At 36.5% G+C, this 24,934-nt stretch overlaps 1 protein-coding gene across 1 annotated transcript in view; it reads right to left on the bottom strand.

The window, feature by feature from the left end:
• Window positions 1-24,934, bottom strand: part of DNAJC10 (DnaJ heat shock protein family (Hsp40) member C10) — a 60,028-nt gene that overhangs the window by 20,969 nt on the left and 14,125 nt on the right. The window contains exons 7-13 of the mRNA XM_062188761.1: window positions 24,235-24,328; window positions 23,049-23,126; window positions 21,470-21,513; window positions 8,904-9,041; window positions 4,294-4,383; window positions 3,516-3,626; window positions 1,316-1,430 (exon numbers count right to left, since the gene is read on the bottom strand). Of these exons, the coding sequence (XP_062044745.1) occupies window positions 1,316-1,430; window positions 3,516-3,626; window positions 4,294-4,383; window positions 8,904-9,041; window positions 21,470-21,513; window positions 23,049-23,126; window positions 24,235-24,328 (670 nt within the window). The remainder of the gene's footprint in view (window positions 1-1,315; window positions 1,431-3,515; window positions 3,627-4,293; window positions 4,384-8,903; window positions 9,042-21,469; window positions 21,514-23,048; window positions 23,127-24,234; window positions 24,329-24,934) is intronic.

Raw genomic sequence — 24,934 nt, 5'->3', positions numbered from 1 at the left:
GCTTAGGGATTTGCATTTAATTTTCCAGGGGAGAATATACATTAGGTTTGAAGGGTGATTAAGAGTTTGCTAAGTATTTTGAGGAGCAGGAAGTAATGACTATAATGGAAGAAGAAAGATTATGCACACAGGAGTTAAAAGTAAACAGTATTTTCAAGGTTCCGAAGGTACCTGAAGTTAAGATTATCTGGAGGGGTAGAGGTGGGAGATCAGGCTGGAAAATGTGGCAACAGCAGATCATTAATGTTCCCCACTCATTTCAAAACTATTTACTTATTGAGTTCCTACTATGTACCAGGCACCATGGTAGATGCTGGAAAAAACAAGGTATTAAAAAACAAGGTGATTGCTTTTATGCTAAGGTCCCGTTAGAGGCAAGCCACATGAGAATGGGTTCTGAGTCATAACTTTCATACAAAACAAAGAATTGGTTTTAAAGTGAAAAGTTTAGAAGATGGGCAATCCTCCAGAAGGAGACTATTACAGTTGATGAAGGTACAGACAGACCTGAAGCAACACAGCAAATACAGAGAGGAGGAGGAATCTGAGAAATACTTCAGAAATAAAAAAAATATAACTTCATTATTAAAATTCGGTTTGTAATGGCTATAATCCTAAGTTTTGGAGTAAAACAGATCTTATTTCAAAATTTACACTGAGCAAGTTTCTAGTTTTTGTCATGAGTAATTGACCTTTCTGGGTCTCAACTTTGTTCTTCATGCATATTTTTTTTCATAATACGTGTTTTCCATGAACTTTTTTGAAGAATTTTTATGTTAATTTCAAAATATTTCTGCACCAAAATAATTCCATTTTCCATAAACTTTTTGAAGTAGACTTGTGTAATTCAAAATCTTCATATTTACAAATATACTAAAAAATGAGGCCTTAGTTATTTACAAGAAGCATTTCCATACAAAACAATGTAGGCCAGTGCCACAGCTCACTAGGCTAATCCTCTGCCTGCGGTGCTGGCACCCCAGGTTCCAGTCCCGGTTGCTCCTCTTCCAGTCCAGCTCTCTGCTGTGGCCTGGGAGTGCAGTGGAATACGGCCCAAGTGCTTGGGCCCTGCACCCACATGGGAAACCAGGAGGAAGCACTTGGCTTTTGGCTTCGGATCAGCGCAGTGCGCCGGCCGTAGCAGCCATTTGGGGGGTGAACCAATGGAAAAAAGGAAGACCTTTCTCTCTGTCTCTCTCTAACTCTGCCTGTCAAAAAAAAAAAAAAAAAAAAAAAAACTGTAAAAAGCAAAGTTAAATTAAATTCTCTTTTGAAAATGAAGATTAATTTCTATTAATTTTGTTTCCATTCTTACCATGATGAAATTCATATTCTTTGGTTCCTTGTCCTTTAAACACAGCTAGGCATGGTTGAAAAACATAGAGATTGCTACAGACCTCTGGGGCAGATGAACAGTCAAACCTGCCAACCTAAAGTAGAAAGAGGTGGATGACTTTGCTGCCAACATACAATCTTATCCATTCAACTTTAAAATACTGTTAACAGTAACTCAAATATTATCTAAATAGAAGTTACTGAGTTATGAAAATCAGTGACGAAAATAATCATTTACATTTAATACTGCAATTCAATTTAGTTAAAAAATGCTTCCTAGAGAGTTCAAAAATCTGAGAGGAAATTTTCAAGGAAACATGAAGTTACGTAAGATATGTCTTATGTAAGGGATATTTCTATGGTCTTGGGGTACAAGAGTTATAACTTTCTAAAGAAGACAACAGAAATAGAAATAATGAAGAAAAAGGTTAGGGCCAGTGTCATAGCGCAGCAGGTAAAAGTTATTGCCTGCCAGGCTGGCATCCCATAACGCTGCTGGTTCGAGTCCTAGCTGCTCTCCTTGCTAATGCCTGGGAAAAGCAGAAGAAGATGGCACAGGTGCTTGGGCCCTTGCACCTATGTGGAAAACCTGGAAGACACTTCTGGTTTTAGCCTGGCTCACCGTGGTTGTTGCGGCCACTTGGGAAGTGAACCAGTGGATGGAAGACCCCTCTCTCTGTCTCTCCTTCTTTCTATAACTCTGATTTTCAAATAAATAAATTTAAAAAAAAAAGTTGATGTTTTCATACAGTGTGAAAGACAGCCACATGAATAAAGTAGGCAAATGATACACTCAGAAAAAAAAATTTTTCAGCACTTACCCTAGAGTGTCCACTAAAATATAACCTGACACACATCCCATCAAGGAAAAAAAAATGGGCCAGGGATAAACTAAGAATTATGATGTGTTGACAGTTATGGAAAAAAAATGTTTCTTCTACCAATCACAGTAGACAGCACACAAATAAAAGTGCACATTATTAATGTATCACTCTGGCCTATCAGAATAGTGAAGATTTTAAAAATGACAATACCCCACTGTTGGCATAAGTTTGGAGAAATGGCCAATCATATGCTGTACGATTATAAAGTGAGATAAACTTCCTAGAGGGCCCTATTAATGAAGACCAAAAAAAAAAAAATCTAACACAATATATATAATCTGAGTCAAAAATTACATCATGGAAATATTAGACAGGCATGTTTGGTTTGACATAAAAAAATGGGAAAAAAGTTGGCAAGAAATTTGAACACAGCCTACTCTTTAGGGAATGAGATTCAAATAAGAAAATATTCTTACAAGTCTAAAAAACTGACACTGCTGAATGAAAAGTTTACAAAAAGAATAGAGTGAATTCATTTAAGTTACATGTATATGTATACTTTTACATATGGATGTCAATTACAATGACCATTATAATATAGACTCATGGGTACAAACACACATGTGACCATTTACACATGCAGTCATTCACAAAATATTTAAAAGTCATAAATTCTTAGTATGTTTATTAACAATACTCATAGTATGGGTGATATTTTTAGATAATTATTTTCATTTATTTTTTGTTCATACATCCTACTAATGAACAAGAATTACATGAATAAGTAAGAATTTCAAAAAAGGAAAGTTGGGGTGTACATTGTGGGTACAGCAGTTTACATCACTGCTTTGGATGGTTGCATGCCCCACTGGAGTACTGGTTCAAATCCTGACTTCTCTGTTTCAGATCCAGTTCTCTGGGAATGCACCTGGGAGTCAGCTGATGATGACCCAGGTACTTGAGACTCTGCCACCACGAGGGAAACCCGGATGGAGTTCCTGGTTTCTGGCTTTGGCATGGCATAGGCTTAGCTCTTGTGGGTATTGGGGGAATGAAGTCAGTAGATGGAAAATCTTTCTTTCTCTCTTCCTCTCTGTCACTCCAATAAATCTTAAAAAAGAAAATCAATAATGGTATGTATTCCAGAAAAACTGTGTAAGACTTCTTTAAAAATGGAAATTGGCCATTTTCTGATATGTCCACTCTTAATAGGAAAAGATACAACTCAACACCAACAGCAAATATAGGCTTCTAAACCTAGAATTCCAAATGAACATTTTTATGCCACTTAAAATTTTATTATGTGCATTAAGAAAGTACACCAGCAGAAAGTTAGGCAAAATACATTTTTCTTACTTGAATATGATCATTTTTAAGCAGAGTTTTCAGTTTTTTCAACTCAGGATCATCTTTTTCATTTTTTCCAAAATGAAAAAATAAGAGCCATCGATGATGTGCCAAGCGATCCTTAAAAGTGATAAAGAAGAAATGTCAGACATAAGGAGTTTTTAAAGGGCTCTAGTTTTTATTTTTTAAATTTTTAGCTACCCTACCAATACTTCAAAATATTATGTAAAATTCAGATCTATTAGTATTCTTCTTTGGTAGTTTACTAAAAATACTGCTATCTAAATTAATTATAATTTTATAGGAGGATAAGTCAATAGATTAAAAATCTGAAAGATGACTGTGCCAAAAAAATGACATGGGATTAATAAGAAGACAGAAAACAGACTATCACAAATGGAGTACTTGTACGCATTCTATTCACAAACGGAATGCTTCTTAATTCTTGGTGGTGCTAGGCATGAGAATGAGTAATAGTTTTTAAAGTAAGAATACAGAATTCCTAGTCAGATCTGAAGTTTGCTGTGATCAAAATCTTGCTTTGTCTGATATTCCTTTTGAAGCCCACCTTTAGGACTGGGTAGGTTTTCCAAAACTGCATAGTAACATCAGAATTTCAGCAATTAAACTTCACCTAGGATTAATTGACTAATACAATCCTTTTAAACTGCTACTTCCAATTCTCTCTAGTAATGAATATAACAAACGATGACTTTAAAATGTTGAGACCTGAAATAGTACCAACATTTACTGCTATTTATTAGTATTAAATAAAACATTACCTTACCTCTAGTGTGTTTGCTGAAAGTAATTCAAAGTCTGGAAGATTATGTATTATTTCCAAATATATTTCTTTAGCATCCAATGAATTAAGAAACTAGAACAAGAGAATCATGTTGTAATCTTTCTGAATAAACATCTAGTGTTTTTGTTTTTTTTCAGTTCCCAAATTACAATTTTTAAGAAAACAATTACAGAAGTTAAATTTTTTCTAAAGATGTATTTTGGTAATTACTAGAAATTTTATATAACTAGACTGGTAAACATGGTTATAAAAAAATTCCACTATTAGGTATTAAATTTATTGAAATTTTTATGAACTAGGCTGTACATTCTATGGTTAATCCTCAGAATAATCTAGAGTGATCTTTAAATCAGAAAAACATTATGTTTGGTTTAATTTTAAGACGAACCATAATGTACTGAATGTCAATGTTATACAGATTTCTAAAGAATTTTTAGAATGCTACAGTATCTGATGATTTAAGAAACTTAATACTCCAACCAATAATTAACAGTAATTAAGAAGAACTAAGGGGCTAGTGCTGTGGCAGTGTATCAGGTTAAGTGATTGCTTGCAATACCAGCATCCCATACGGGGACTGGTTCAAGTCCCTATTGCTCTACTTCCAATCCAGCTCCCTACTAATGTGCCTGGGAAAGCAGCAGCAGATGGCCCAAGCACTTGGTCTCCTGTACCCAAATGGTAGACTAGAACAAAACTCCTGGCTCCTGTCTTCGGTCTAGCCATTCTTAGCCATTATGACCATTTGGGGCTTCAACCAGTGGATGGAAGATGTCTCTTGCTCCCTGTTTCTCCTTCTAATTTTGCCTTTCAAATAAATAAATAAATCTTTAAAAAAAAAAAAAAGAACTTGTAATTGAAAAACTGGAATGGATACTGCTCACTGAGGAGGTTTTCAGAATGGTAATGTTCAAAAACTGAACCACACAGGAATTTTTAGAGTAAAATAAACTGAAAAGATTGTACCTTAAACCTATTTTAGATCCAAGTTACTTATTTAAAACATGAAATAAAAGTAGTACATCCCCTTGTAATAAATCTTGTTCATTTCTGTCCATATTTTACCCTCAGCCTATTTTTTTCACAGAATTTTCCCTGCTAGTCTAATTCTCAATGAAGCAGCTGCTACCACAGGGTGCAGCAAAGGTTACATCAAGAAAATCTATCTGAGGGTTGACAAAACAATTTAATACATATTGGTAACTGTGAGTCATCTATGTTTAAAAACTCAAGTATTACTTGAAAGATCTAAAACTCCATGAAAAACCTGTAGGAACTATCTCAGACTGTACCTTAACTGTTCTAGGCATGAGAATGAAATTAAGACAGAGCAATATAAAACAGAATGCTTGCTTTTTCATTAGGGTTCATTTCTTAAAATTTATGTAAGTTCACAGCACAAATATTCTTAAAGACCTATATAAAATTACTTGGGTTACCAATGGGCTTAAAATACCAAAACAAAAATCTCTCATACCTCAGTTCTACAATCTCTAGTTCTATACTTTGGTGACATTCAATATGAAGATTTTACTAAAAACACTCCTGTAATAACTCATATAATTGTATCAGTGAATAAATCTCCAGTTCCTCATTGTAAACCTGTTTGCTTTGGAATTTCCCACTTATATCTATATGATACGGTTTTGTCCATCCCCCTTTGCTCACCTTACAGATATTTAGCAGGCAGCATTTAACAAAAACTTGGATGCTTTTAGGAGGGGAAAGGAATGTCTAATTCTCTCTTCCCTATTACTATATTTCCATGTCTCTTATTTGTTTCCTAAGAAGGTAACTGAACTTGCAATTTTATATCATAAAACCCAGAGATCTTACCAAAATAAGAAATCATTTTAACTGAAACCAAGAAGCTGCAGTAAGCGTTGCTCACGCTTTAAGTAAACCTCATGAACCGATGACATAGTGCCAACAAACTCAACTTTTCTAGGGGCAATCTGGCAATACAAACTGAATATTAAACTGCTGTGGTTATCCTATTTTTAATCAGATAACTGAAGAAATGCAGAATGAACATGAAAGAGTGCTCACTAAACACTGTTTATAATCAAGAAAGAGTCAAAAAAATCATTAAGACTGCTTAAATTAAGTATATGATATTTAATGTATTAGGATTTAAGGATTGTTAATTACTAAAAGTATAATGTATAAATACTCAAGAAAAATACATCAATAAAATGATATACATTAATATACACTAACAAATATATTTGATAAAAATTTTCTTGAGTGCAAAATTCTAATTATGAAAGAAAATCTACTATAGGATCCTACTTATGAAAAAAAAATCATATATCTAGACCTATTCATTTATTTTATGACTATGAATGAATGTATACAGACACAGGAGGTACCATAAATGAAGAGACTTTAAAAAGTTCATGGAAAAACTGCAGGTTTCTTTGAAAGCTTTGCTTAATTTTTTTACAATATGCATTTCCATGCAATTTCTGAAGTCCTCTTGTTCTAGGCATCTAGCATATATAGTGAACAAATCCAAACTTAAACTTTAATGAGGAGAAAAACAATGAAGAATAACTAAGCAAAGTATAGCATATGTTACAAAGGGACAAATGCACTGGTAGCAGTGAAGGTAGATTATGGAAACTTTTTTTTTTTTGGACAGGCAGAGTGGACAGTGAGAGAGAGTGACAGAGAGAAAGGTCTTCCTTTGCCGTTGGTTCACCCTCCAATGGCCGTCGCGGCCGGTGCACTGCGGCGCACAGTGCTGAACCAAAGGCAGGAGCCAGGTGCTTCTCCTGGTCTCCCATGGGGTGCAGGGCCATCCTCCACTGCACTCCTGGGCCATAGCAGAGAGCTGGCCTGGAAGAGAGGCAACCAGGACAGAATCTGGCACCCCGACTGGGACTAGAACCCGGTGTGCTGGCACTGCAGGCGGAGGATTAGCCTATTGAGCCGCAGCGCCGGCCAGATTATGTGAACATTTTAAAGACAGAGCCATAGATTCTTCCCCAGAAATTGGTATAGGGTATAAGAAAAGGGAATCAAGAATGACTGCAAGGCATTTGGCCTTTATAATAAAGAATGGAGTTTTCGGCCGGCGCCGTGGCTCAATAGGCTAATCCTCCGCCTTGCGGCGCCGGCACACCGGGTTCTAGTCCCGGTCGGGGCACCGATCCTGTCCCGGTTGCCCCTCTTCCAGGCCAGCTCTCTGCTGTGGCCAGGGAGTGCAGTGGAGGATGGCCCAAGTGTTTGGGCTCTGCACCCCATGGGAGACCAGGATAAGCACCTGGCTCCTGCCATCGGATCAGCGCGGTGCGCCGGCCGCAGCGCGCTACCGCGGCGGCCATTAGAGGGTAAACCAACGGCAAAGGAAGACCTTTCTCTCTCTCTCTCTCTCTCACTGTCCACTCTGCCTGTCAAAAATTAAAAAAAAAAAAAAAAAAAAAAGAATGGAGTTTTCATTAACTGAGGTGAGAGAAACTGTGGGTGAAAGAGATGTATGGGGCTAACAGTAGTAATACAGATTTAAACTGGAGACATCAATAACCTAGAGATGTTGAACAGGTAGCAATGTATGTGTGTGCAAGTGTACTACGGAGGGGAGGACATGGGTCAGAACTGCAGACTTATCAGCACAGTAATAATTGCACACATATGTTGAGATCTAGAAGGATCTACCAAGATGTGATGGTGATTATCTATGATTGCTTTGGTTTTAGGGAATTCTGCATCTTCTTTTACATACTTCTGTACTGCACACAAATTTCTGAATGAGTAATATCTTTACGAACCTCTAAATAAGAATATATAGGAATACAGGAAGTCTTTGTATCAGAGTCCTGCATTTTGAGATTACTTAAGGACATACTCAGTGTTGTACTACTTGTCTTAGCTCCTTGACAATTAGCTTGAGCCTCAGTTTCCTCATTCATAAACTTAAGGAGATGAACTATATCAGATTTCCACAAAGTTTGCATCAGAATGCCACAGGATGCTTAAAACAGGGCTGGGGAAACTTTTTTCTTTCAAGGCCATTGCATATTTATAACATCATTCACAGGCTATACAAAATTATCAGCTTAAAAATTAGCATGCTACAGATTTACTGAATTTTGAATCCTGCCTGCGACTGTCTTGGCAGGGCCAGACCAAATGACTTCATGGGCCTTATATGGTATGCAGGTAGATGTTCACCCCCTGCTTTTCAAGAATTTATATTTGAGTCACAGTTAAACCTACCAACAATCCGTTATTTCCAACATCAGAAAATACACAAATAAATCGAAACTTATAGTACAAATGTTTTTTCCTTTGACCGAAGATGGTATAACTTTCGTGTTTCAGAATGTAATAATTTAAATGCAATCTAATTTTAAATGTACATGTGTAGTAACCTTAAATGTGAATGTCAGTTTTAAAATAATCCTTATAAAATGACTTTACAAACTGAAGTGTGCTTTAAGCAGAATCCAAGAAATTAAAATTTGTTCTAAATAATAAAATGTTCCACAATCTGATGACATAAATTAATTCATTTCCTTCTTGTTTGCAAAATGATGTGTATGCACATGCATTTATATGTAAAAGCATTTCTTTAAAGTGACTCATACCAAAACACTGTTCTTCTCTTTGTTATTTAAAGTGGCTCCAGGAGGAAAATAAGCAGTAGTACTCGTTGTGATATCCAAACTTCTACAAAGGTTGTCCTGAGTGGCACAGTCCATCCATCCTACATTAACTAGACCTTCCTAAAATGAAGAGGAAAAAAAATAAGCCATGCTGCAAATGGAAGAAAAAGTTAAAGAGATTTAGCTTTACTTAGCTAAAAACACAATATTCCTGTTACAAAATTAAAACATTTTAAACAGCATTCTGTAACTTCACGTAATGAACTGTAGTTTTTCCCTGATATTAAAAATCTACTTTTTACAATTCTTTTTACAAACCTACAGACAACTCTAAGAGTTTCATTATGAATATCCTTTCCATAACTGTAACAGTTTATTATACACTGTTTTTATAATGCACATTAAAATTATTGCTTTCCTTGTTTTCACATATTTTGGCTGTGCTTCTTTTAATGAGTTCCAAAATCTTGTAAGACAAGTACATTTGTTATAGCTTCAAATTATTGAAAAATCCGGGATTGAGCAATTAAACAGTGATATAACACATATTCAACTGGGATCCCAGAAAGATAAGAGAGAGAATGGGACAGGAGCAATAACTGAAATAACAGCTGAGAAGTATCTACAACTGAAGAAAGATATTAATCTGTATATTCAATAAGTTCAACAAATCTCAAGTCGAATAAATAATTTACATCTATTCATAAAATCAAAGGTAAATATCTTAAAAGTTAAAAGGATAGAAATCAATCTAGGGACTGGTACACAGTGATCTAGGCAGGCAGATTCGGTAAAATGAATTAGGTTTGTGGGCTGGAAGACCACACCCCCTGCGTGAACTCATGCCCCTACCTGACACTACCTATACACTCACCTGCCAATCAGGCTACACATAATCACTCCCTCGCTGGGAGTAAGTAAAAGGACTGGAATAAGGCGGGCTCCCACTTTTGGCCACCTCTCTCTGCTTCGCTTTGCTGCCGCGTTAAGCTACTTGAGGCTGCTCATAACCATATGCTTGTTCCAGGTGGCTTGATTCTGGCCTGCTCTCTGCTTGGTATGGACACAGCTTAGCTTTTAGACTTCTCTCTCTCCTGTAAATAAAGCCCTCACTCTCCTGCACATTTCTCTCACTGAATAAAATCCTTAAAAACTTACCATCTTGTCTGGACTATTATAGCCAGTATTCAGAATTCTTCTCTGAATAAGTGGCAAGAGCCCACAGACTTATTAATATTGAAAATTACTAATAAGCACTCTGATATCAATAGGAGTATACCTATGTACAAATTAAGTTACACATTTAAGAGGTATTCATTTTACTGCATTTAAGATTTAGTTAATAAGAAAAAGAGTACATACTGTTATAGACAAGGACCAAAGAAACCAAATGACACCTGAGGCTTCCAGAGGAAAGGAACACAATTTATTTATGCATGTGGGATTGACTAGACTGATAAGGGACCAGTCAGGGAGATAGGATTAGGGTTATGATCTGGAGGTCACACCTCTAGGTCCCCACTTTTATCTCACCTGTATCCACCCACCAGTCAGATTACGGAACCACTCCCCTTTTGGAAGTGAGTAAGGTCTGGAGCATGCTGAGCCTGCCCTCATTTTGCTGCCACATTTGCTGCAAGATTGGTATGGAACTCCCTGTTCACTCTTTCTGACCCAGTCTTCCTTAATAAAGCCCTTATGTTCCTGTGTATTTCTCTCACTCTCTAAATAACCTGAATGTTACCACGTTGCATGTCCTGTTTGAGCTGGTGCTTAGAATTCTTCTCTAGGTAGATGACAAGAACCCAAAATATTAAATTTAATATTAATTTAATATTTAAATATTAAATTTTGGCTTAAGTTAGTCTATAACAGTGTCTCAGAAATCAAGCCCCAATCCTGTCTTTACCTAATTTTATACCCTAAATTTAGCAAGGCAGTAAAGAGGGGCCAGTTTTGGGGAGCACACTGTTACCGTAGGCCCTCAGGGATTAACAAATCACAACTGCAAGATCAGATAGTTTTACATACAGAAATGAGTAAATTATAACTTAAAGGCAGTTTCAAGAGGCACACAACTGTCTTATCTTAGGTATGTGACTAGGCTTTTATGGCAGATGGGGAACTCATTTCTAAGTTAGTACTGGCGTGCTTAGACCCAGCTGGCCTTTGAAGGGACAAGGAGAAAGGACTTTGTAGCATTCCCTTGAACTGGTTCCTTAGTGGCTGGTGGGAGAGGGTCTGTAACATTATGAGATTAAAATATATTACAAGGGAATTGCAGGCATAGTAAAGGAATTGTATTATAGGGCTCTTTCTTTATCTAGAAACTGGATAAGGCAGGATGCATGTTGTAATCTCTAGGGTATTAACTCAAAGAACAGTAAAGCATGAGTGACTAAAGAGCTGATTGATTGTGAGGTGAAACAGAATTTTGGAAACACATGATTAATTAAAAACAAGGCAAAAATAAAAAGAATCCCAGGTGGGACATACAAAACTAATCAAATGGTTAAATATAAAACCAACTGTATCAGGAGTAATATTAAATGTAAATGGACCAAGCTAAAGAATGGTAATTAAGTAAAAATCCAAATCTAACTATGTTGAGAACAAGACAATACACCTTAAATATAGGATATCAAAAGGGTGACTGTCAAGAAAATATTGTGGCTGTGTGGGAGGGTTCAGGGTGTGGCTGGGTCTTTGGGCAGTCACTGTGGGTGGCTCCACACATTTGGGGCTCCTTGATTCCCTGGTGAAGGTCATTATACTGCTTCCCAGCTCACACCAAGGGCTGTATATATCCTTTGTGTCATTAATGACCGTGCTGAGGAATACTGTACCCACTGGGGCTAGTGTCCAGGCACTGGTCTCCTTGCAGGAGAGCAGATAAGTGTGAGACTAGGCCAACAGAGCTAAGCAAACCTCCAAACCTTCTTTCTGTTAAAAAAAAAAAAAAAAATTTACCAGGCCCAACTTGAGTGTGATCTGAGACACAGACTTTAATACAATAGTAATGGGGGACTTCAAAACCCCACTTTTAGCAATGGATGGATCAACCAGACAGAAATCAGCAAGGAAACAAGAATTAATTGACAATACAGACCAAATGGACCTAATGGGTATCTACAAAACTTTTCATCCTACAAATACAGAACACACATATTTCTCACCAGTGCATGGAACTTTCTCAAGGATAGACCACATGCTAGGCCATAAAGCAAGTCTCAGCAAATTAAAAAAAAAAAAAAAAAAAAAAACTGAAATCATATCATGTGTCTTCTCAGATCACAACAGAATGAAGCTGGAAATGGACAACTCAAGAATCTCTCAAACACATGCAAACACATGGAGACTGAACAACATGCTCCTGAATGAACAGTGGGTCATAGAAGAAATCAAAAGAGAATTAAAAAAATTTCTGGAAACAAATGAAGATGACAATATTACATATCAAAAGGTATGGGATACAGCAAAAGCAGTGTTAAGAGAAAAGCTTATAGCAATTGGTGCCTACATCAAGAAACTGGAAAGGTACCAAATAAATGAGCTATCAATTTATCTCAAGGACCTAGAAAAACAAGAGCAAACGAAACCCAAACTAGTAGGAGAAAAGAAATAATTAAAATTAGAGAATACAAAACAAAACTGAAACCAAAAAACAAAAGGTCTGTAAAGCAAAGAGCTGGTTTCTTTAAAAAAGAACACACCATTGGTTCAACCTACCTAAACCTGAAAATACACAACAGAGAACCATAGACCAATTTCCCTGATGAACAGACATAAAAACCCTCAACAAAATACTAGTCAATCGAATCCAACAATACTTCAGAAAGACCATCCACCTGGACCAAGTGGGATTTATCCCTGGAATGAAGGGAAACAAATTGGGAAGGAGGAAGTCAAACTATCCCTATTTGTAGATGATATGATCCTATAATAGGGGATCCAAATGATTCCCCTAAGAGACTATTGGAACTCAAAGGAGAGTTTGATAAAGTGGCAGAACATAAAATCAACACAGAAAAATAGCCTTTGTATACACTGACAATGCAATGACTGAGAAAGAACTTCCAAGATCAATTCCATTCAAAATAGCTAAAAAGAAAAAAGAAAAAAAGCTTCTAATAAATTTAACCAAGGATGTCAAAGATCTCTATGATGAGAATTACAAACCATTAAAGAAAAAAATTGAAAAGGACACACACACATACCAAAAAAACTGGAAAAATCTTCCATGTTCTTCGATTAGAAGAATCAATATTATCAAAATGTCAATACTTTTGAAAGTAATATTTAATGCGATATCAATCAAAATACCTAAGACATTCTTCTTAGATAAAAAATGGTGAAATTACATGGAATAGCTAAAGTAATAGCTAACATAATCTTATACAACAAAAACAAAGCTGGAGGCATCACAATATCAGATTTCAATACATACTAAGGCAGTTAGATCAAAACAGCCTGGTACTGGTACAAAAACAGATAGAGAGACCAATAGAACAGAATAGAAATGCCAGAAATCAACCCACACATCTACAACCAACATATTGGACAATGGAGCTAAAATCAATTCCTGGAGCAAGGACAGTCTCCTCAACAAATGGTGCTGGGAAAACTGGATTTCCACACACAGAAGTATAAAGCAAGACACCTACCTTACATCTTAGACAAAAATCCACTCAAAATGGACCAAAGACCAAAATCTATGACCCAATTCCATCAAATTACTGGAGATCACTGGGGAAACTCTGCAAGATACTGGCATAGGCAAATAGTTCTTTGGAAAATGCCCCAGAGGCACGAGCAATCAAAGCCAATTAACAAATGGGATTACATCAAATTGAGAAGCTTCTGTACTACAAAAGAAGCACTCAGGAGGAAAGTGAAGAGGCATCCAAAGGAATGGGAGAAATTATTTGCAAACTATGCAACTGATAAAGGATTAATAACCAGAATATATAAAGAGATCATGATACTCAACAACTACAAAACAAACAACCCAGTGAAGAAATGGACAAAGGACTTAAAAAGACATTTTTCAAAACAGGAAATTCAAATGGCCAACAGAAACATGAAAAAATGTTCAGGATCACTAGTGGTCAGGGAAATGCATGTCAAAATCACAATGAGGTTTCACCTCACTCCAGTTATAATGGCTTTCATACAGAAATCAACAAACAACAAATGCTGGTGAGGATGTGGAGAAAAAGGTACCCTAATCCACTGTTGGCTAGAATGTAAACTGGTAAAGCCACTATGGAAGACAGTATGGAAATACTTTAGAAATCTGAATATAGACCTACCATATGACCCAGCCATCCCACTCCTGGGTATTTACCCAGAGGAAATGAAATAAGCGTATGAAAGTTATCTGCACTCCTATGTTTATTGCAGCTCAATTCACAATAGCTAAGAAATGGAATCAACCCAAATGCCTGTCAACTGGAGACTGCTTAAAGAAATTATGGGATATGTACTCTATGGAATACTACACAGCAGTAAAAACAAAAAATGAAATCCTGTCTTTTGCAACAAAATGGTTGAAGCTGGAAAATATCATTCTTAGTGAAATATGGCAGTCTCAAGAAGACAAATATCATATGTTCTCCCTGATCTGTGGTAAGTAATAGAGCACCTAAAAGGTAATTTATAAAAGCGAAACGGACACTTTGAGATGTGATGACTATGAACGGCCCTTGTTTTGACTGTTGAGGAACTTTTTTTTTTTTTTTTCATATTATTTGTTGAACTTTTTACTCAGTAGAGAGTAAATTTTATGTGTATAAAGCTAACTGAAAATAGATTTTAGTAAAAAATCAGAATGTAAATAGCATAGGGAGGAGGAAGAATGGTGGTACTGCAGGTTGGAACAATCACTATGTTCCTAAATGCATGAAATTTGTATATTTTAAATAAAAGGTTTCTGTGGGAAAAAAATTTGAAAAAAAAAAAAAATCAATGAGCTAATTATTCATCTCCACAAACTGGAAAGAGAACAGCAAATTATATTCTAAGAAATAAAATACACCAATCAATGAAACAGAAAACAAATGTACAATAGAAAAATCAGTAAGCCAAAAGTTGAGACTCCAAAGACCTATAAACCCCAGGCCAGCTAGGCAATGGAAGTCAACAGGGTGCCTTCCGTAAGGAGGTTCACACCTCCCATACAATGTCTCCTCCAGTGCCCTATGGGAAGAGATAGATAGGTCTGGACCCCCTATATACCTAGTCAGGCCTTAATGCTCACCTGATTACTATCAAGCCCCTCCTGTCAGTTTCTATTTTTCTTTCAATGGGAAAACTTTCCTAGTTTTCTACTGACTCTGTCCTTTGTTTTAGACCCTGTGTATTTAATCTGTTAAGATTTGTTTTCTGCAGCCTTGAAACAGTGAAATTCTAGATGGCCATGTACATGAAACCCGAGATGGAAGCAGTTCCTGCAAGCTGGCACTGTGTCCGCCTTGAGAGCGTCCCTCCCCCTGGAACTCTTTCTTGACTGTTGTTCTCTACTCTCCCCCTACTCAGATCAATAGCTCTGATCTCCAAATATTAAAAAAAAAAAAAAAATCTGACACTCAGACATCACTATCAAATATTCTGATTTAATTAATCTACAAGAGACCTGGTTTTCTGTTAATTATTTTAACAAGCTTTTCAGATGATTCTAATATATAGTGTTGTAATGTGTAGTGAAATATGGAAAGGGAATGAAAAAAGTATATTAAGTAATTTTTATATTAAACAGAATTTATGTAAAAATTCAATAATGCGCATGGGAATGGGTTAAGATGATGGAGTAGGGAGGTAGCTTACTTATCTAGTCTAGGAGAAGATAGCTTAAAAAAAGTGGAGAAAGTGCAGCATCAGGGAAGAGTTAGGGACAAAACAGTAGAGGAAACTCCACGCAAATTAGAGGGACACTGAGGACCTGTGTGGAGGGTGTGGACATGCACAAATCATGACCCCAGCAGCTGAGAGCCTCCACAACAGCTTTGAAGAGTGAAGTGAGACCAGACTGCAGCAGCCCAAGCCACTGATGATAAAGCTGCAGGAAAAGCCTGGAGGGAATATGGCCAGAGTCCTGTGGGGGGATAGTGTACCTGCCAAACTACAGGAGGAAAAAAAAGGGGGGTGGCACGTTTCTCTCTTCCTAATCACCCTGCAATGGTGCCTTGAAACAAGCCAATAGACACCAGGAGCTATTTGGGACATATATAACAGCTGCACCAGCTTGTGTCACTGCACAGCAACCAGCTGAGTAGAGACTCCTGAGTCTGGCAGGGAGAACTAATAGGGGCCCGAGTACTCATGACTGTGGGACTGTGTAAACACTGAGGCTGTGTAGGAAGGCTCAGGGTGTGGCTAGGACTTGGGGCGGTCACTGTGGGAGACTCCACATGCTCAAGGGTCCCTGGTTCTCGAGTGAGGGACATTGCTGGGGAATCTGATTATACTGAGGACCACACAGATCCTTTGTGTGGTCCTTGTGGAAGCACGGACGAATATTATACCTAATGGGGCTAGTGCCTAGGCACTGGTATCCTTTGTGGAGAGGAAAAGAGTTGAATCTACAGTAACCAGCAGAGCAGAACAAACCTCCCCTCTGATTAAAAAAAAAAAGAGATTTACCACTCTCATTTATCACTCCCTTTACCCTGGAGCACTGAACAGAGATCCCTGACCATACCCACCACATGCCTTTAGGTATTCCCTAAAAGCAGACACTCCACTAATCCACACAGATATAGTCCAAAGATAAAAGCTGCCACAGGGGGGGAAAAAAAAAAAACAAATAAGAAATCAATGAGTATCTTCATAAATGCTGAATAATAAGCATACCAATTCAAGAAACAAGAAAAAGGAACACAACATGATGCTCCCAAAAGAATACACTTCAATACTAGATTGTGAAGATGAAGAGACTGAAGAAATGCCAGAAGAAGAATTCAAAACTAGATAGTAGGATTACTTAGAAGTAATCAGAAGCAAATGCATGAACTAGTGAAATCCTTACATGACATGAAAGAAAATATCTCCCATGAAATTGAAACCTTAAAGAGAAAAAAATGAAATCTTAGAAATGAAGAATTCAATAGAACAGATAAAAAATTCAGTGGAATACTTTAACAACAGAATTGGTAAAGCAGAAGAATAATATCCAACTTAGAAGACAAATAGCAGGAAATTACACAGTCAGACAAAAAAAGAAGAAATTATAAAACTAAAAAATACTGTTGGGAAGCTACAGGATACTATCAAACTACCCAACATACAGATTCTAGGAGTTCCTGAAGGTGTGGAAACAGAGAAAGGATTAGAAGGCCTTTTTAGTTACATAGTAACAGAAATATTCCCTAATTTGGAGAAAGAAAGGGACATCCAAGTACAGGAAGCAGACAGAAATAGACATGACCAGAAAAGATCTTCACCTTGACACATTGTAATCAAATTCCCAAAGTAAAACATAAAGAAAAGATCCTAAAATATGCATGAGAGAAACACCAGATTACTTTCAGAGGATCTCCATTTAAACTCAGAGTGGACTTTTCATCAGAAATCCTACAAGCTATGAGAGAATGGTGGGATACATTCCAAGTTGTAAAAGAAAAAAACTGTCAAATCAGAATACTGTACTGTAACAAATAGCAATTGAAAGAATTTGTCACCACCTGTCCGTCCAGCCTTGCAAAAGATGCTTAAGGATGTGCTACACACAGAAACAAGAAACATGGTCATCACTATGAACAAAGGCAAATGGAGGAAAGCTCCCAGTAAAAGTACAAAGGAAATCCAAAGTTTAAAATGGGAATATTTACGGAAAAATGGCATGGCGAAGTTGTTACTTATCTATAGTCACCCTGAATGTAAATGGTCTCAACTATTCCGTTAAAAGACAGACTGGCTGAATGGATTAAATATAAAACTCAGATTTGCTGCCTACAAGAAACACATCTTAGCAAAAAAGATGCACTCAGGTTCAAAGTGAAAGGATATAAAAAGATATTCCATGCTAATATAAACAAAAAAGAGCTGGTGTAGCTATCCTGATATCAGACAAAACAGACTTCAACATAAAAACTGTTAAGAGACAAAAAAGGAAACTATGTGATAATTAAGAGATCAATTCAACAGGAAGATGTGACTATTATAAATGTACATGCACTTAATTACAGGACACCTGGCTATTAAAAGAAATGTTGATCAATCTAAAGGGAGACTCAAATACAATAGTAATGGGGGATTTCAATACCTCACTTTTAGCAATGGATAGATCAACCAGACAGAAAATCAGTAAGGAAACAGCAGAGTTAATCGACATCTACAGACCAAATTAACTTAACAGAGAACTATAGACCAATTTTCCTGATGAACCTAGACACTAAAATTTTCAACAAAATTCTAGCCAAACAAATCCAACACCACTTCAGAAAGATCATTCACCGGGACCAAGTGGGGTTTATCCCTGGTATGCAGGGATGGTTCAACATATGCAAATCAATGTGATACACCACATAAACAAACTGAAGAACAAAATCCATACGATTATCTCAATAGATGCAGAGAAAGCATTTGACAAAATACAACACCATTTCATGATGAAACTTATAAACAAACTGGGTATAGAAGAGCATTCCTCAACACAATCAAGGCAAGCCATGACAAACCCATGGTCAGCGTCCCATTGAAGGGGGAAAAGTTGGAAGCATTCCCATTGAGATCCAGAACCAGACAAGGATGCCCACTCTCACCACTGCTATTCAATAGTCCTTGAAGTTTTAGCCAGAGCCATTAGGCAAGAAAAAGAATCAAAGGGATTTAAATCGGGAAGGAGGAAGTCAAACTATCCCTATTTGCAGATGACATGATTCTACACAGGGCATCCAAAAGACTTCCCTAAGAGACTATTGGAACTCATAGAAGAGCATGGTAAAGTAGTAATAGAAAAATCAAAGCCTGGGAATGGAACCATAGCACAGTAGGTTAATCCTCTGCCTGTGGTGCTGGCATCCAATATAGGTACTAGTTCTAGTCCTGGATGCACCACTTCCAATCCAGCTCTCTACTATGGCCTGGGAAAACATTAGAAGATGGACCAAGTCCTTGGGCTCCTGCACCCATATGGGAAAATGGGAAGAAGCACCTGGTTCCTGGCTTCAGATTGCCATAGCTCCTGATATTGTGGTCAATTGGGAAATGAATTAATGGAAGGAAAACCTTTCTCTCTGTCTCTCCCTCTCATTGGCTGTAACTCTACCTCTCAAAAATAATATATATATATACATATATAAATCAACAGTCTTTGTATACACAGACAATGCCATGGCTGAGAAAGAAGTTCTAAGATTAATTCCATCTAAAATAGCTAAAAAAAAAAAAAAACCCTAATATCTTGTAATAAATTTAACTAAGGATGTCAAAGATCTCTGTGATGAGAATTACAAACCATTAAAGAAATAAAAGAAAATAAAAAAAAGAGAAAAAAAAACAGAAAAATCTTCCATTTTCAAATTTGGAAGAATCAATATCATCAAAATGTTCATACTTCCAAGAGCTATTTATAGATTCAATGCAATACCAATCAAAATAACTGGGACATTCAACTCAGATATAGAATAAATGATTCTGAAAATCATATGGAAACACATGAGACTCCGAATAGCTAAAGTAATCTTATACAACAAAAACAAAGCTGGAGGTATCACAATACCAGATTTCAAGACATACTAAGGCAGTTAGAATCAAAACAGCCTGGTACTGGTACAAAAACAGATAGAGAGACCAATAGAACAGAATAGAAATGCCAGAAATCAACCCACACATCTACAACCAACATATTGGACAATGGAGCTAAAACCAATCCCTGGAGCAAGGACAGTCTCTTCAATAAATGGTGCTGGGAAAACTGGATTTCCACACACAGAAGTATAAAGCAAGACACCTACCTTACATCTTAGACAAAAATCCACTCAAAATGGACCAAAGACCTAAATCCATGACCCAATTCCATCAAATTATTAGAGAACATTGGGGAAACTCTGCAAGCCACTGGCATAGGCAAAGACTTCTCGGAAAATGCCCCAGAGGCACGAGCAATCAAAGCCAATTAACAAATGGGATTACATCAAATTGAGAAGCTTCTGTACTACAAAAGAAGCACTCAGGAGGAAAGTGAAGAGGCATCCAAAGGAATGGGAGAAATTATTTGCAAACTATGCAACTGATAAAGGATTAATAACCAGAATATATAAAGAGATCATGATACTCAACAACTACAAAACAACTCAGTTAAGAGATGGACAAAGGACTTAAACATTTCTCAAAAGAGAAAATTCAAATGGCCAACAGATACACAAAAAATGTTCAGGATCACTAGTGGTCAGGGAAATGCATGTCAAAATCACAATGAGGTTTCACCTCACTCCAGTTACAGTGGCTTTCATACAGAAATCAACAAACAACAAATGCTGGTGAGGATGTGGAGAAAAAGGTACCCTAATTCACTGTTGGCTAGAATGTAAACTGGTAAAGCCACTATGGAAGACAGTATGGAAATACTTTAGAAATCTGAATATAGACCTACCATATGACCCAGCCATCCCACTCCTGGGTATTTACCCAGAGGAAATGAAATAAGCATATGAAAGTTATCTGCACTCCTATGTTTATTGCAGCTCAATTCACAATAGCTAAGAAATGGAATCAACCCAAATGCCTGTCAACTGGAGACTGCTTAAAGAAATTATGGGATATGTACTCTATGGAATACTACACAGTGGTATTACCCACCATTCACTCAATGATTCATTCAGAGCATTTTCTCATCCTGCAAGCTCCATTCATGATGCTCATACAACAGAATTGCCTAATAATGCATTTCTCAGGATGTATCCCCTTCATTAAGCAATGCAAGCAGTATATAAAACAATAACTGAAAGAAATATATGTGAAAAAGATATATCAACAATTGTGGCTGGATGCTTTAATATGCCCTTCTCAGAAATTATAAATTACATAGTACAAAAATTAATGATGCAGATTTGAATAACAGAATTACTAAATTTGATCTAATAGTTATAAAATTACACATAATACACATAGAGAACACACTATTTTTGAACTCATACAAAACTTTTTGAATTTTCTCAGTGGACGAAATCCCAAACTACTATTCAATAATGTTAAAAAACCAATGTCATAAAGATGATATTCCCAAACTATAATACGATGAATGGTAATAAATAACAAAATAACTAAAAAATAAAACAAAATGCAGTTTGTAAATGATAAAACTCTAACATAGAACTTCAGTTAAAGAGTTCTTAAGTGATGACAATGAAAGCACCACATGTAAAATCTACTGAACACAGCTAACTATTTAGAAAGAAACTTAAGGCTGTGACTATTTCTACCAGAAAACAAGGATTACAAATAAGTTAGTTAAATGTCCAGCAAACTACAAAAGAAAATGTGGCAATCATTTTCTACATGTGTTCCTTTAAAAGATGATTTAATTTTATAAAATCATTGATGCTTACCAACATGCCACTAAGCCTCAGTCGTGTTTGTGAAGTCAAACAATCTGAAGAGAAAAAAACTTTGTGAGGCAATTTTACTTTTTTAAGCTTAAACATTCTACACACACACACACACACACACACAATCTCTGACTCTCTCTCATTCTTTTATTCCCTCCTGCTAATTTCTAAGGAGTTCCAACTATAGAGACTCTCCAACATCTTTTTAGGGTATTGTTCTCTAATCTCTTTCTATACCAATAATTTCCTTTATCTAAAATATCACATGATTTGGGGAAATCAAATGGATCTATTTAGTAAAGGTATTTAAGAGTGTCTCAAAATAAAGCCTTAAAATAGCTTCCTATTTTTATGAAAGTTCTGTAAACACGATTGCCATTATACAATAGGTAACACTGAGAAGGAAGGGATCTATTTCATCACATAGCCTACAAGGATAGGTAAAAACAATTTACCAGAGGAGAAAATAAAGAGAACGCTGCAAAGTTTAAAAAGTTGGATGGTAGAAAGTCTGGACATTAGGCCAAAATCAAAGAAAACCCAGGCATGAGAGACTAAGTTTAAGATTGGTTTTTGCTCAAATGCATTATCATCCTTGCAGGATGGTGAGTGGTTGGTTTTAGCTACAAGACAATACATTCTTAGCAAAGCAGCACAAAGGGTGCTAGGTGAAATGTAAAGACTCATGTTGAGATTTAACATATGAATATGTATTATTGAATTAGGGTATTCTGTAACACTGGGGTCAATTTTTAACCAATATCACCGAATACAGTTTGTGGTTTGTTATGTAGGGTGCTAAACTTTCAACTTACTTTACTTAGGGAAATGTTCTTAGAAATGGAAAGGTGCCATCCTAAAATACACAATTTTATGAGGGAAACATATGTATTTCTTATGTACCAAATATGAGACAAAGTATAAATTTCAAAAAAATTTACTATTTTGGAGGGAGATAGCTGTAAACAACTATTTTTGCAATCTGCTGATATTCATGACTACCTGAAGGTAAAATTTATCACGACTATAATTAACTTGCCCACAGAATATAAAAACATAAATGATATATTAATAAGAAACTTGATAATGTGTAAAATAATCAAAAAGGTAAATATTAATCAAGTAAAAAACTGTAATCTTAGTTATAAATTGTAATTTCAAATACTGAATAATCAATTACAGTAACATACTTAAAACTGTCACCTACACTTTAAATGTCAATGTCTCTTCATGTTAAGACAATAACAAAGGGCCGGTGCTGTGGCGCAGCAGGTTAAAGCGCAGGCCTGGAGCGCCGGCATCCCATGGGGGCGCCGGCTCAAGACCCAGCTGCTCCACTTTGATCCAGCTCTCTGCCGGCCTGGGAAAGCAGTGGAAGATGGTCCAAGTCCTTGGCCCCTGGCACCCACATGGGAGACCCGGAAGAAGCTCCTGGCTTTGGATTGGTGCAGTTCCGGCCGTTGCGGCCATCTGGGGATTGAACCATCAGATGGAGGAGCTCTCTCTCTCCTCTCTCTGTGTAACTCTTTCAAATAAATAAATAAATCTTAAAAAAAAAAAAAGACAATAACAAAATTACCTCCTCCGGTGGAACAGAAAGTGATCAGCCAGCCAATACCAGCAGCAAAAGCGGTTTGTATGGAGTTAACAAAATTTCCTTAAAAGAAGGCAAAACAAATTTATTTTAAAAATCTTTGAATATTTTGTTTCAGGAAAGTTTTAAATCTACAAAAGAAAAATTGTTAAGTAGTAATACAAGAAATTCCAATTCATATCCTGCTTCCCTTATTATCAATAAATTTCTGATTACCATTAATATTAACAGAAAATAAATCTTCCAAATTATTTTTTCTTTTAATCTCATCCCCTCCCAATCCACTCGAGTATGACCAATTATCTCTCTACTTGCACTGAACATGTCAGATCCTTTTGATAGTTTTCCAAGTTGTTCATTACATAAAAATTTAAATTCATTTCTTCATTGAGAAAGAAACTCAAACTGTCACATAAAGCCCCTTGTGACCTCACTTTGTCTACTTACTCAATATTTCTCCCCATACCACTCCACCCCATTACTCACTGTCAGACTCATGAAGTATCAAATTCCCCACATATGCGGTGATCTTCTAAGGCTTCTTATCATTTTTCGTGAATGACTGGGAATGATCTCTTTCAAGAAGTGTTTTCTAACCATTCTTTTTCCTCAGCTGCGTTGTTTAATATCCTTTATGCTTCCCATGCTTATCTATCCTAATATTTACTACATTGCATTTTAATGGTTTCAGTGAGGTTGCTGATGGCAGGGATTGTGCATTATGGCACCAGTCCTAGTTTCTGACACATAACTGATATTCAATGATGAAATGAACATCCTTTTAATTGTGAAAACTATCATTTCATGGATAGTTCAAAGCAAGTATCTGATTAAATTACTTGATGGATTAAAAGCCAAAATTAAAATTTTAAACTTTAAACTGGATAGGCATGAATTTACTGCCTGTTATGGACACTTATGAAAGCAATCACACACCCGGATTACTAAACATTTAGTAGTACTCTGAAAGACAAAACCTTTTCACTGAGCCTCATCTCCTAGCCACTGCCAAAATCTCCATGGTTGTAGTTTCTGTACAATTCTAGTTTCTACTATTCAGCAGAGATGAAAGAAAATGACAATTCCCTTCTAAAAAGCATAGAGAAGATACTTAACATTTCACAATTTCAAAATATCCTTGAGATTCAAGAAAACAAAGGAAAAAAATTACCTGTTGATAGTTCTGTCACTGTGCTTCTAACATGCTGCATGGCAAAATTCACTAAACTTTCTTTTGATCTGTCTCCATGATACTTCACTGCAGCCTATTGATTTTTTAAAAAGAGAAAAATCTTTTACTTTTTAAAACTCACTAAAAACCTGTTTTTATTTTACATTATTTTAAACAATGCAGTGAGCTCTATTTTTCAACAGTATAGCATATTTCTTTCTTTCAAAATGTTTATTTAGGGGGCTGGCACCATGGCATGGTAGGTTAAGCATCTGCCTCTGGTGCCAGCATCCCATGTGGGCGCTGGTCCTGGCTGCTCCACTTCTGATCCAGCTCTCTGCTATGGCCTAGGAAAGCAGTAGAGGATGGCCCAAGTCCTTGGGCCCCTGCACCCTCATGGGAGACCCGGAAAAAACTTCTGCCTGGCTCCTGGCTTCAGATTGGCCCAGCTCCAGCTGTTGTGGCCATATGGGGAGTGAACCAGTAGATGGAAGACCTTTCTCTCTGCCTCTGCCTCTTTGTCACTCTGCCTTTCAAATAAATAAATAAAAAACAAGTAAGTAAATAAATAAAAGATCATGGGAAAGGCACATTATGAAAAAACTATTCATGGATCTCAAAAATTAAAAAAAAAATAAAATGTTTATTCACTTTTATTCAATTTAAAAGGCACAAAGAGGGGGCTGGTATTGTGCCACAG

Source organism: Lepus europaeus, chromosome 1, assembly GCF_033115175.1.
Source record: "Lepus europaeus isolate LE1 chromosome 1, mLepTim1.pri, whole genome shotgun sequence".
NCBI lineage: Eukaryota > Metazoa > Chordata > Mammalia > Lagomorpha > Leporidae > Lepus > Lepus europaeus.
This window is presented reverse-complemented; position numbering and strand designations above follow the sequence as displayed.